The sequence below is a fragment of the Hemitrygon akajei genome, chromosome 13, assembly GCF_048418815.1.
Source record: "Hemitrygon akajei chromosome 13, sHemAka1.3, whole genome shotgun sequence".
NCBI lineage: Eukaryota > Metazoa > Chordata > Chondrichthyes > Myliobatiformes > Dasyatidae > Hemitrygon > Hemitrygon akajei.
Genome location: NC_133136.1, coordinates 109,523,281 through 109,538,330, shown reverse-complemented (window position 1 = coordinate 109,538,330; position 15,050 = coordinate 109,523,281). Strand labels below are relative to the sequence as shown.

At 40.3% G+C, this 15,050-nt stretch overlaps 1 protein-coding gene across 1 annotated transcript in view; it reads left to right on the top strand.

Moving 5' to 3' along the window:
• Nucleotides 1-14,653, top strand: part of LOC140737557 (transmembrane protein 144-like) — a 153,364-nt gene extending 138,711 nt beyond the window's left edge. Inside the window, exon 12 of the mRNA XM_073063999.1 lies at nt 14,379-14,653. Coding sequence (XP_072920100.1) covers nt 14,379-14,474 — 96 coding nt within the window. The 3' untranslated portion in view covers nt 14,475-14,653. The remainder of the gene's footprint in view (nt 1-14,378) is intronic.
• The last annotated feature ends 397 nt before the right edge of the window (nt 14,654-15,050 follow it).

The following is a 15,050-nucleotide window of genomic DNA, read 5'->3' as shown; positions in this document are numbered from 1 at the left end:
TTTTTTTCCCACAGAGAGGCCCAAAAACAGGGAAAAATTTTAAAGCATGAAAAACTAAAAGCTCAAAAACTGAAATGTTAGTAGTTCATAAGTATTCAGCACCGCCCCCCCCCCCCCCACCACCCCCGAGCCTTTGCTCGGTATTTAGTTGAACCACCTCTCACAGCTATTACAGCCAGTTGTCTCTTTGGACAAGTCTCTATTAGCTTTGCACAAGATTTGCCCGTTGCTCAGGGCTGTGCCAGGTTAGTTGGGGAGCAGCAGTGGACAGCAACCTGGCCAGGGATATTTGATTGGGTTAAGGTCAGGACATCAGGGACATCAATTTTCTTCATTTGAAGCCACACATGGTTGCTCTGGCGGTGCGCTTTGTGTCATTTCCCTGCTGAAAGATTAACTTCCTCCCCAATTTAAACTTTCTGGCAGAAATGAGCAGGTTTTTCTCCAGGATCTCCATTTATTACCATTCCTCTCCCCATCAATCCTGACCAGATTTAAAGTCTCTGCAGCTGAGAAGTGTCCCCATAGCACGAGGCAACCTCCACCATACTTCACAGGAGGGATGGTTAATGCCACACATATCAACCCCATGAGGCAACCTCCACCATACTTCACAGGAGGGATGGTTAATGCCACACATATCAACCCCATGAGGCAACCTCCACCATACTTCACAGGAGGGATGGTTAATGCCACACATATCAACCCCATGAGGCAACCTCCACCATACTTCACAGGAGGGATGGTTAATGCCACACATATCAACCCCATGAGGCAACCTCCACCATACTTCACAGGAGGGATGGTTAATGCCACACATATCAACCCCACGAGGCAACCTCCACCATACTTCACAGGAGGGATGGTTAATGCCACACATATCAACCCCACGAGGCAACCTCCACCATACTTCACAGGAGGGATGGTTAATGCCACACATATCAACCCCATGAGGCAACCTCCACCATACTTCACAGGAGGGATGGTTAATGCCACACATATCAACCCCACGAGGCAACCTCCACCATACTTCACAGGAGGGATGGTTAATGCCACACATATCAACCCCATGAGGCAACCTCCACCATACTTCACAGGAGGGATGGTTAATGCCACACATATCAACCCCACGAGGCAACCTCCACCATACTTCACAGGAGGGATGGTTAATGCCACACATATCAACCCCACGAGGCAACCTCCACCATACTTCACAGGAGGGATGGTTAATGCCACACATATCAACCCCACGAGGCAACCTCCACCATACTTCACAGGAGGGATGGTTAATGCCACACATATCAACCCCATGAGGCAACCTCCACCATACTTCACAGGAGGGATGGTTAATGCCACACATATCAACCCCATGAGGCAACCTCCACCATACTTCACAGGAGGGATGGTTAATGCCACACATATCAACCCCATGAGGCAACCTCCACCATACTTCACAGGAGGGATGGTTAATGCCACACATATCAACCCCATGAGGCAACCTCCACCATACTTCACAGGAGGGATGGTTAATGCCACACATATCAACCCCATGAGGCAACCTCCACCATACTTCACAGGAGGGATGGTTAATGCCACACATATCAACCCCATGAGGCAACCTCCACCATACTTCACAGGAGGGATGGTTAATGCCACACATATCAACCCCATGAGGCAACCTCCACCATACTTCACAGGAGGGATGGTTAATGCCACACATATCAACCCCACGAGGCAACCTCCACCATACTTCACAGGAGGGATGGTTAATGCCACACATATCAACCCCATGAGGCAACCTCCACCATACTTCACAGGAGGGATGGCTAATGCCACACATATCAACCCCATGAGGCAACCTCCACCATACTTCACAGGAGGGATGGTTAATGCCACACATATCAACCCCATGAGGCAACCTCCACCATACTTCACAGGAGGGATGGTTAATGCCACACATATCAACCCCATGAGGCAACCTCCACCATACTTCACAGGAGGGATGGTTAATGCCACACATATCACTTAAAATTCAGGCCAGAAAGTTCCACTTTAGTTTTATCCGACCACAAGACTTTCTTCCACATCCTTACAGTGACACTTTACAAAGTCTTTAAAGGGAAAGGCTTTTTTTTTATTTTCTTTTTTTGTAATTTTTTTAATTGAAGTTCATCATCAAACAAACATTTCCATAAGATGTATTTCAGACATTGTACATATATATCATATAATCATATATATCACAAATATCCACAAAGTATTTATCTGAGGTATACACTTATAGAAAAGTGTGAAAAGAAAAAACAAGCAAAAGGAAAGAACTATGTACAAGTAGGGAGTGATCTTTTTTTTTACAACAGATTCACTGATTTGTGAGAATAAAATCAGGCCTATGAGGCATTATGTAGTTAAACCATTTTTCCCAGTATGAATTAAATTGTTCCAGCTTATGATTAACAGATGCTGTTATCTTCTCCATTTTGTAAATGTCCATTGTAATTTCCATCCATGTATTTAAAGTCCGGCTCTCCTGTGATAACCATTTCCTAGTAAGAGTCTTTTTACCAGCCACCAACAGTATATTCATTAAATATTTATCTCTTTTCAACCATTCTTGAGGTATATATCCAAAATATATGGTCTTACTCTCCAAGGGTAGTTCACATTTAAAGATGTCTTGCAGGGCATTGTGTATCCCCCTCCAATAGTTTTTAATAACAGGGCAGTCCCAAAAAATATGATAATGATTTGCATTTTGATTTCCACAATTTCTCCAGCAAACAGGGAGGTTACTATCATAATGGGATTTCTGAGCGGGTGTAATAAAATATCTTATCAAGTTTTTCCATCCAAACTCCCTCCATTTCTGTGAATTGGTACACTTCCATTGTTATCTCCATATTGTTGTCCATTCTTCCTCAGATATAATTATCCCTCCTTCCTTCTCCCATTTTGTTTTAATGTATGAAGTCGAATGTGTTTTAAGATTTGACAACCCCTTATACATGCTTGAAATGATTCTACTACCATTATCTGAATTATATGCTTTTCTAAAGAGCTCTATCAAGCATGTATTTGCCTTGGTTACATTTTTACGCGTCTTATTAACATATTGTCGCATCTGTAAATACCAATAAAAATCTTGTTTTTCTAATAAGTGTTTCTCTTTAAGCATTTCAAAACTGAACACTGTTCCTTCTGTCATTATGTTGCAAAGAACTGTTATTCCTTTAGCTGTCCAGTCCTTAAATCTAGCATCCAATTTATTTGGTGTAAAATCAGAGTCATATGCACACCATTTAAGAATTGCAATATCTCCCTCTAGATTATATTCTTTTATAGTAGTTTTCCATATTTTAAGAGTCAATTTCACCCATGGGTTATCAATAGTATTTATGTACCTTTGCAGGTTGTTATCAGCCAAAATTGCTTGTATGGGGATGGGATGTACCCGCTCCTCAATGTTTTTCCATTGAGCGTTATATGATGGGTTACACCAACCTATCACAGCTCTCAACTGTGCTGCAAAATAATAATCTCTAAGAGAGGGTAGTCCCCATCCCCCCCTTTTCCTTTGTTAATTGCAAAGTTTTGAGACGAACTCTAGGCCTTTTACCCTGCCAAATATACCTTGATAGCATCTTGTTCCATTCATTGAATTGATTTTGATTAATCTCTATTGGTAGGGTCTGAAAGAGATATAACAGTCTGGGCAGTATATTCATTTTAATAGACTCAATCCTTGAACTGAGACTGAAAAAAGGAATCAGGCTCCATCTTGCCACATCTTCCTTAATTTTTTTATATAGAGGCTGATAATTACATTCTGATAATTTTGCCAAATCTTTTGGCATAATGATGCCCAAATATTTGAAAGACTCTGTGTGCCATGCCCAGGGGTATCGACTTTCAATTTCTCTTGGTGGGCTATAGTAATATGAAAGTAATTGGGTTTTATCTATGTTGATCTTGTATCCTGATAACTGACCATATTGTTCAAAGGATTGCATCAATCTAAGTAAAGAGTATGTTGGTTGCCCTAGATAGATCAAAATGTCATCTGCATAACAAGCCAATTTATGCTCTGTCCCTTTAATAGTAATTCCCCTGATATCTTCATTTTGTCTGATGTATTGAGCTAATGGTTCCAGATATAATGCGAAGAGTAGTGGTGACCATGCACAACCCTGTCTCGTGCCCCTTTCTAGGGTAAGACTATTTGATAAATATCCATTGATTTTAATCCTAGCAGTAGGATTGTCATATAGTGTCTGTATAGTTTTAATAATTGTGTCTTGGAAACTAAGTCTATGTAGAACTCTGTAAAGAAAATTCCAATTAACCGAATCAAATGCTTTTTCAGCGTCCACGCTTATCACTATTGCTTCGATTTTATTTTTTTGTATATGATCCATAATGTGAAGTGTCCTTCATATATTGTCTTGTGTCTGGCGTTGTCGTATAAAACCTGTCTGATCATTACGTATCAGTATGGGTAGAAACTCCTCTAATTGTTTGGCCATGATGGAGGTAAATAACCTATAATCTACATTATGAATGGATATTGGTCTAAATGACCCGCATTCCATTTTATCCTTGCCTTCCTTTGGTATAGCTGAGATTATCGCTTCCTTCCAACTGGGTGGCATTTGTGCCTTTTTTAGAGCCCAGTTCAGTGTGGGGAGTAAAACAGGAATTAACTCATTTTAAAATTCTTTGCACCACTCTGCTGTATACCCATCTGATCCTGGTGACTTGCTTAATTTAAGCTACTAATTGCAGCTTTTAATTCAACTTCAGTTATGTCAGCAGTCATCGTTCTATTTTGTTCTTCGCTTAAAGTGGGTAACTCTAGAGAATTCAAGAAGGTGTCAATTTGGATTATGCTTTCCCCTAGAACTTTGGAATATAGCGTTTTGTAAAACACTTCAAAAGCTTCTTGAATTTCACTTAGCTTATTTTTTATCATTTTCATTCTTGGGTCCCTAATTCTATGAATTGTATTTCCTGCTATCTTTTTTTTTCAGTTTCCATGCTAGTATTTTCATAGATTTCGATCCACTTTCATAATGTCTCTGTTTCAGAAACATTAAGTTTTTCCTGATTTCTTGCGTAGCCAAATTATTTATTTCATTCCTAATTCTTTTAATTTCCCCTAATGTATCCTGTGCCAAATTCAATTTGTGTTTTTTTCTCTAGTTCCTTCAGCCTATTTTGTAATTCCTCTAATGTTTTATTCCTTATTTTTTTCTTATATGAAGATATCGCTATAATGTTCCCTCTTAAGACCGCCTTCAGAGTATCCCATAAAATGAGAAATGAAACCTCACCATTATCATTAATTTCTAAGTAGAGACCAATTTCTTTTTTAATTTGTTCCTTAAAGTACGGATCATTGAGTAGACTTGAATTTAGTTTCCAAATAGTATTCTTTGGTTGTTGGTCAAAATCAACAGATAAATATATAGGGGCATGGTCACTTACATCTATTGTCCCAATTCCACAGGTGTTTATTTTGTCTTTGTCTTTTCCAAATGTTATGAAATAGTCTATTCTTGTATATACAGAATGGGGAGCAGAATAATGAGTGTAATCCCTTCTGTCGGGGAAAAGGTCCCTCCATATATCGATTAAACCAGCATCCTCAAAAAGTGTATTAACTTTCTTATGTAAAGATTTTGTTTCATAGGTTTTTCTATTGGAAGAGTCTAAGTTTGGTTGTAATTGTAAATTTAAGTCTCCCCCACATATCAGGAGACCTTCTGTTTCTGCTACCATAATATTAGTAATTTTCTAAAAGAAACCAGTATCACTTCCCGGGGGTGCGTATATATTCAATAGAGTAACTGAATTGCCATCTATATTCGCCATTACCAGAATATATCTGCCCTCTTTATCTCCCATTTCGAATACTTTTTCAAAATTTAGCTTACTTGAGATAAGAATAGCAACTCCTCTCCTATGTCCTGATTTATACGAGGTGAAAAACAGATTAGTGAAGCCCATTCTCTTTAGTTTTCTATGCTCATTATCACTTAAATAAGTTTCCTGTAAATATACTACATGGGCTTGTTCTTTTTTCATTTTGGATAAAATTCTCTTACGTTTGATTGGATTTAATAGCCCATTTACATTAAAAGAAATGAATTTTACCTTGTCCTTAGCCATCTGTATTTATCTGTCAATGTATCATTGAAATTAGAATAAAACTTAATCGATCTACTCCCTGAACAAATAAGAACCAAGAAACTCAAATAATAACAAAAATGGCAACGAACGTGTGATTCCAAGGCTGAGGTCTCTAGTAGATGACCCTGCGTTGAGCTGGAGGAAATGTCTAGCTGTGGGAGATAACCCCTCCTACTTGTGAGTTGAGGGCCCCCATTGCAGTATTCATAAAAGTCAGTGAACAAATCCATTACACAGAAAAGATTTCCCTGTGTACTTCTATATATATATATATATATATATATATATACACACACACACACGTATATTCTCATTTTGGTGGGGAAAAAGGATTAAGTGAGCGAATAAAGAATAACAACTAAGTAATATAAAATCCACATTATAATAAGTATTTCTCGAGATAGGTATATCACCGTGTGCTTTTGCTTCTGTTTAGCTTCTCAACATTTTTAAGGTTAGCCAAACCTTATGGCTCTTCTGAAGGGGGTGAGGACTGTCTTTGGGAAACTCCCAGTCTCTTCCTGATATGTTTCTCTCGGCCTCCTCCGGTCTCCTGCCTTTTCGTTTCTCGCACTATTTCCCAAGCCGAGCGGGACAATTCCTCAGCCAGGCTTTCCTTTGTTTTGGTCATGCTGACGGGCAACCCTCTGGCCTTCATGTCTGTAGTCGCCTCTTCCACTGTCTGGTACAACTGCGTCCCGTTGTCATAAAACACTCGAAGTTTAGCAGGGTACGGAGTTTGAAATCTAATCTTATTTTGCTTTAATACTCGCTTTACTTCAGAGTATTCTCATTGAAAAAAACTGATCCTCCAATTTTCTACTTCATCAAATTGGGTGAATTGTTAAGGTAATAGTATTGCACCTGAGGAAAGTTAGTAATTACAAAGAGGATGAATACTTTCTCAGCTTCACAATTTTAATTTTTAGTAAATTGTTGACAGCTTTTGGAATTGTTCTTTTGATTTGACATGAAGCAATGTTCTGTAGATCAGCTCAAAAATCTTACTTCAGTATATTATAATTTAAATATAAATTTAGAAAATGAGAGTAAAATGAGAAAATCGTGGGGGCCGAATACTGTTTCAAGGAACTGTAAGTACATTGCAGTAGTACAAAAACAATGCAGAATGTAGTGTCACAGTTACAAAGAATGTGCAGTGTGGGGAGACAAATAAAGTACAAGGCCATGATGTGGTGGACTGTGAGATCAAGACTTCATCTTTAGTGCAAGGACTCCATTCAAGACTTAAATAAAGATGTTGCCAGAGCTGGAAAACTTTAACTTTAATGGAAGATTACATAAGCTACAATTTTTGTTTTGGAATGGCTGAGGAGCGCTGCACTGCGGTTTATAAAATATACAGGAGCCTGAGTAAATAGGGTGAAGTAAAAGTAATTTGGAGGAAAATAAAAGAAGAAGGGAACATTTTTTCACCCAGAGAATAGTAAGGATCTAGAATACTATCTGGAGTAATCCACAGATTACTACCTTGGAGATCCTGCTCTGCAGCCTCTTTCCTAACTCCCTATACTCACTGCACAGGACCTCTTTCCACTTTCTACCTATATCATTGGTACCAATGTGCACCACTGCCTCTGACTGCTCTTCCTCCCTCAGGAGAATACTCCGCAGACACTCTGAGACCTCCTTGGCCCTAGCACCTGGGAGACATCATCCTGTCGTCCCTTTCTTGGCCACAGAACCTCCTGTCCATCCCCCTCACTGTTGTGTCTCTTATCACCATCACTCTGCCTGTCTTTCTCCTCCCCTGCTGAGCCTCAGAGCCGGCCGCAGTCCGACTGCTGTGCCTGGATAGGGAACCCTGCACTGACTGCTTACTCCCCTTACTTTCAAGCTGATGTTTCCACATATACAACACTCCTTTCTCAAGTCTGAGGAGCACAGACGTGAAAGTTAGTGCCAAACATTTGCTACAACCATTCACAAGCAAGGGATGCCGATTCTTCAAAATGTAAACCCAAACATTCCCTGAAGATCCAAGCATTAGTCCTGAACTTCCATCTTTCTTATTTAAGCTTGTTTTAGCTTGCCCATTAGATTTGCCTCCTGGTCATACATCAATAATGATAAGTTCTGCACCCAACTTCTTTTCCTCACAGATGCGGCAATGGCTATTGTAAACAACGTGCTCTCTTCAGATTCTGGCGTCCTCATCAAATCTGCCATCATCATGCTTAAACTGATTCTTAACTTGCAAACAAATTATCTTGCTTGAATATGTTGAACCTCCTACATCCATGTCCCTATACCTGGAATTCCATGTTTAGGTCCTTCCTGTCCTCTACCCTTGCCCCTGAACTGAAAGGTTGCCTATCAGGTTGTGTGTAGCTGCTGCAAACTACCCTTTCCACACACTATTCGTTTCTGTCACTCAGATGAGGGTGTCTTCCCTCGTCTGGTTCTTCTTATCAATATACTCACAGCTGTAAATGGCTTCTCTTCTTTCTCCTATGTTATTCTCCCTGGTGTGGCCTGGGATTCTGTTCCTGGCCCTATCACATTTCTCTGCTGAGTACCGCCATTCAACGTTATCCATACACATCCTTGCTGCTGACACTCAGCTCTGCCTCATCACTACCTTCCTTAACCTTCCCATTGTCACACTGCGTATCAGATCCTCAGCAAAAAACGTGCCAACACTGAGTACTCTTCACTTGCCTGCAGCGTATTGGCTGATTGTGTGCACAAACCCATCTATTTAAGTACAGGTCCTGGAACAGCACAAACCATAGCGCAGGTCCTAAGTAACCTAATAAACATCAGGTTTATTATCAAGTGTCATGAAATTTGTTAATGTAGCAGCAGCAGTTCAATGCAATACATGATATAGAAGAAAACAACAAATACATAAATAAATTACTGTATATATGTATATTGAATACATTAAAATTGTGCAAAAACAGAAACAATGAATATTCAAAAGTGAGGTAGAGTCCAAAGGTTCAATGTCCATTTAGGAATGGGATGGCAGAGGGGAAGAAGCTGTTCCTGAATGGCTGAGTGTGTGCCTTCAGGCTTCTGTACCTCCTACCTGATGGTAACAGTGAGAAAAGGGCATGCCCTGGGTGCTGGAGGTCCTTAATAATGGACGCTACCTTTCTGAGACACCGCTCCTTGAAGATGTCCTGGGTGCTTTGCAGGCTAGCACCCAAGTTGGAGCCAATTAAATTTTCAACCTTCTGCAGCTTCTATCGGACCTGTGCAGTAGCCCCTCCATACCAGACAGTGATGCAGCCTGTCAGAATGGTACATCATTAGAAGCTTCTGAGTGTTTTTGTTGACATACCAAATCTCTTCAAACTCCTAATAAAGTATAGTCGCTGTCTTGCCTTCTTTATAGCTGCATTGATAGGTTGGGACCAGGTTAGGTCTTCAGAGACCTTGACACCTAGGAACTTGAAACTGCTCACTCTCTCCACTTCTGATCCCTCTATGAGGATTGATATGTGTTCCTTCATCTTACCCTTCCTGAAATCTACAATCAGCTCTTTCATTTTACTGATGTTGAGTGCAAGGTTGTTGCTGTGACATAACTCCACTAGTAGGCATATCTCACTCCTGTACGCCCTCTCGTCTCCAGCTGAGATTCTACCAACAATGGTTGTATCATCAACAAATTTACAGGTGGTATTTGAGCTAATCCCAGTCACACAGTCATGGGTACAAAGAGTAGAGCGGTGGACTAAGCACACCCCCCTGAGGTACATCAGGGTTGATCATCAGTAAGGAGGAGATATTAGCACCAATTTGCACAGATTGTGGTCTTCTGGTTAAGAAGTCAAGGATCCAATTGCAGAGGGAAGTACAGAGGCCCAGGTTCTGTAACTTCTTAATCAGGATTTTGGAAATGATGGTGTTAAATGCTGAGCTATAGTCGATGAACAGCATCCTGACATAGGTGTTTGTGTTGTCCAGGTGGTCTAAGACCATGTGAAGAGCCATTGAGATTGCATCTGCTGTTGACCTATTGTGGCAATAGGCAAATTGCAATGGGTCCAGGTCCTTGCTGAGGCAGGAGTTCAGTCTAGTCATGACCAACCTCTCAAAGCATTTCATCACTGTCGATGTGAGTGCTACTGGGCAATAGTCATTAAGGCAGCTCATATTCTTCTTCTTAAGCACTGGTATAATTGTTGCCTTTTTGAAGCAAGAGGGAACTTCTGTCCATAGCAGTGAGAGGTTGAAAATGTCCTTGAACACTCCCACCAGTTGATTGGCACAAAGTTTCAGAGCCTTACCAGGTACTCTTTCAAGGCCTTCCACCTTGCAGGGGTTCATTCTCTTTAAAGAGAGCCTGACATTGGCCTCTGAGACAGAGATCACAGGGTCACCATGTGCTGCAGGGATCTTCACAGCTGTAGTTATAGTCTCCCTTTCAAAGCGGGAATAGAAGGCATTGAGTTCATCTGGTAGTGAAGCATCGTCGCTACTCATGCTATTGGGTTTCACTTTGTAGGAAGTAATGTCTTGCAGACCCTGCCGGAGTTGTTGTACATCTGATGTCACCTCCAACCTCATTTGAAATTGTCTGTTTGCCCTTGAAATAGCCCTCGGCAGATCATACCTGGTTTGCTGGTACAGACCTGGGTCGCCAGCCTTGAATGTCACAGATCCAGCCTTCAGCAGATGACGTACCTTTTGGTTCATCAACAGTTTTTGGTTTGGAAGTAACCAAAAGTTACTTCTACAAGCAAAACCAAAGTAACATTTCTTGCAAATGTTCAAAATCTAAATGCCATGAAAATATAATTTCAGTAGCCGAAAAGGCACAAACAATTTGCATTAGGGGAATACGTCAAGAGGAGTGTTCTCTTTTGTAAGTTTTTAAGGTATTTCCTTTTCCAATGATAAACAGGACAATCCATCAGTTTTTCCATGATTAGTTGACTTCTTGAATTCAGCCTTGTAACTGTGTCTTCCAAGAAATGGAGCCCATCTCTGCGTTTGTGCTGCTGCCGTTAGTGGAACACCCTTCTGTGGATTGAAAATGGTCACTAGTGGTTGATGATCTGTAATGAGGGTAAACTCTCTCCCAGACAAGTAATGGTTGAAAGGTTGTACATATCATGGCCTCTCTATCAATCTGTCCATTATTCTTCTCTGTAGCAGTAAGGAAGAATGATGCAAAGGCTATGGGGTGCTCACTTCCATCGCTCATAATATGTGACATGACTGCACCTAGATCATGAGTCACAGGCAAGCTTCAGTTCACAATCTGGATCATAATGTGTGAGTACAATGCCTGATGTCACCATTTTTTGAAAAGCCACCTCACACTGCTTTGATCATTGCCATTTCTTCCCAATCTGTTTTAGTGAGTTCAAGGGGTTGAGTACATTATTCAGGTTTGGCAGGAACCTGTTATAGTCATTGGCAAATCCTGAAAAGGACCACAACTGTGACATGTCCTTTGGCCTTTGGGCATGCTCCACTGCTTGACTTTCTCAGCACACGCGTGTAATCCTTGTGCGTCGATGGTATAACCATCGTAAGTGATGCCTGGTTTAAAGAACTCACACTTGTTGCATCATACTCTGAGCCCATAATCTTCTAATCTTTTTAACATTGTCTTGAAATTTTGGAGATTTTCTTTGTCATCCTCACCTATAATAATAAAGTCATTCAGGTAACACTTGCAGCACCTGTTCCATAGCTTTCTGCCAGAGTGCAGGTGCAGATGCTATTCAAAAAATAATCTTATTATAGCAACAAAGCCCTTTGCAAGTGTTTACGTTGAGGAACACTTTGGACTCTTCTTTCATCTCCAGCTGTAGGTAGGCCACTCTGTGAAGTATTCCTCTGCTGAAAGTTTTGCAAAGGTATTTTCTATCCCAGGCAGAGGATATTGATCTACTTTCAGTACTGGGTTAATAGTGACTGTAAAATCACCAGAGATCTTGACAAACCCATTCTTCTTGGCTACTGGGACAACTGGTGTTGCCCATGAACAACATGGAAACCTTGGAAAGAATTCCTTCAGACTCTATACGATCGTGCTTACTGACTACATTATCATGGATGGTATAAGGAACAGGGCAAGCTTTGTAAAACTTGGGTGTGGCATTTTTATCTGCACTATTTTGCCCTTGATACGTTTGATTTTTCCAGTGCCACCCTTGAACACTCCAGTGATATCATCCAGTAACCTTCTTAAATTGCTTCCAGTTGACTCTATTGCAGAGGATGTGGCATGGATGGATCTCCAATCAAGTTGTAGTTGTCTCAGCCATTCACACCCCCACAATACTGGTCAACATATAATCCCAATGTGGCTTGTTGGCTATTGTATTTCACTATTACGAATGCCATTTCTACAGAAGTCTTGTTTCTTTAGTACAAGTCCTTAGTTAGACATCTTAGCTTTGAAATGCTGCTCAGACTCACTTTGTGGAATGATTGAAGCAGCTGTCCAGTTCAATTTTAATGAATTTGCCGTTCACTTCTGTTGTGAGGCATATGGCTTTTCTATTGTTAGTTTTCACACTGTAAAAATTAAGGCTACGCAGTTCTGTGTCACTCTCATCATTATCAGATTTTTCAACAACAACATGCAGATTAGTGCCCTTTTTGAAACTGTAACTTGACTTTTTATCTGTTTCTCTTCCCTATGCAGTCCATTTATTTTTGTCTGCCCAGTTTGCTATTTGTATGTGTCCTAATTTGTTGCATTTTCTGCAAGTTTCACCTTTAAATCTGCATGTGTCTGGTGTATCTGAGCCCCTGCCACAGTGGTAACAGTTTGTTCAGCCAGGCAATTTTCTGTTTAGATGTCATATTTGTTCATGCTCATTTTTATTCCTGACAATGTCTGACTACTGTTTCCATTGATACAGCAATTACAACTGGTCTTTTCAATGTGAGTTGCACTTCAATTAGGAGGCATTTTTGAATACTTTCTTAGAAGATTCTACAAACTAAACCATCTCTCAGTGCATCATTAAGGCCATCACTGAAATGGAAATGCTCAGGCAATTTCTTCAATTCAGCTATGTAAGCTGAAATAAACCTCCCTGCCTTTTGGTTCCATTTTTGACACTGAAAACATTCTGCAAACAATGGTTTTGGTTCTAAATGCTCCTGTATTACTTACATGATATTAACAATGGTCATTTCAGCTGGTTTGGTTGGAGCAGTTAAACTTCTATGTGAATTGTATGCTTTTCCACCTAGTAACCTCAGCAAAACTGGCACTAATTTAAAAAAATCAACTATTCATTTAGAATAGTCACACAAAATGCTGGAGGGACTCAGCAAGCCAGGCAGCATCTATGAAAAAGAGTAAACAGTCAATGTTTCAGGCCAAGACCCTTCATCAGGACTGGGAAAAAAAGATAAAAAGTTAGTGCAAGAAGCTGGGGGGAGGGGAGGAAGAAGTACAAGGTGGCAGGTGAAAGGTGAAACTGGGAGAGGGGAAGGGATGAAGTAAGAGTGTGGACATGCTCCTTGGAAGGATACGTGGCTGTGGTGGTGTGTTTGGGTGAGTACGTGGTGGGAGAGTTGGAAGATAGCAGAGATCACAGAGGGAGAGCAGTGAGAAAGATTCACAGAACTGTCAGTGGAGGCTCAGTGGTGAAGAAAGCACAATGTATGCTTTCTTTCATTGGAATGGGCATTGGTTCTAGGAGCTGGGACTTCATATTTCTGCTGTGAGAGTGCATTTAGGATGTTGCTGGTACTAGAAGAGTTTTGTTATGAGGAGAGATTGGACAGGGTTGAATTGTTTTTCCTGGAAAAAAAGGATGACCACGGAGGTTTATCAAATCATAATGGGCAACGGTAAGGTGGATGGCTAGAGTCTTTTTATGGGCTGGTCTAAAACTAGAGGGCATATGTTTAAGGTGAGATGGGGCATTTTAAAAGAGGACCCAAGGATGCAAGTTTTTCCACACAAAGGGTGGTATGTATATGGAATGAACTGCCAGAGGAAGTAGCAGTGACAGATACCACAACAACATTTAAAAGGCATTTGGACAGGTTCATAGATAGGAATGGCTTACAGGAATATGGGCCAAATTGGTCTAGTTTGGTCTGTATAGATGAGTTCGGCTGAAGGACCTACATCCATGCAATATTTGCTCACCACTTGTTAGACATTTACTGATTTAATAAAAAGTTCATCCAAAGTTAACTATGTTTTTTTGTGTTTTTTTTTTAAATGTCTCCAGGGCTCAAGGAATTTCATAATACTTGGTGTTGTGCTAGCCACTGCTCTTACTGGAACCATACTCATAGGCTTGTCGAAAGTGGAGGGAATTGTTTGACCTAACTTGTGGAACAACTGAGTTACGGAGTTCACCATTTCTCAGAAGCAAACGAAACCTGATAAAATAAATAATAATTATCTAATTGCATGCCTGTGTATAGTATATCATGCTGCTAATTTAAGATAAAACATCAGGAAACAGAAACTCATGATTTTGAAGCATTGACTCAATTACATAAAGTGTACAGGATAGACAGGAGTGCCTTGGTAGTATTTGTGTCATAATGTGAAAAATTATTGTCTGGATTCTGACTGTCATTCAGTATTATTGCTCTAAATTAAAAATTTACCATATGAAATGTTTTGTCAGTAACTTAAGTGGGTGATTTGGTATCCACAAAACATTAAACAGGACGGGAAGTAGCTCACTCTCTACTATAATCACAAATGAAATCCAAGTGCAGTGTTCCACCCCCCCCCCCTTTGTCTGTTTTGGTCCAATTAGAATAAATCTCAACTTCATCAATTAATTTCCTTTTTTTGTCTCTGCACATGAGTAAGCAAGGAGGAATCAATTTGTATAGAAAGCATTAATAGTTAAAAGTCAGTTAAATATGGGACAGAGAATACAATT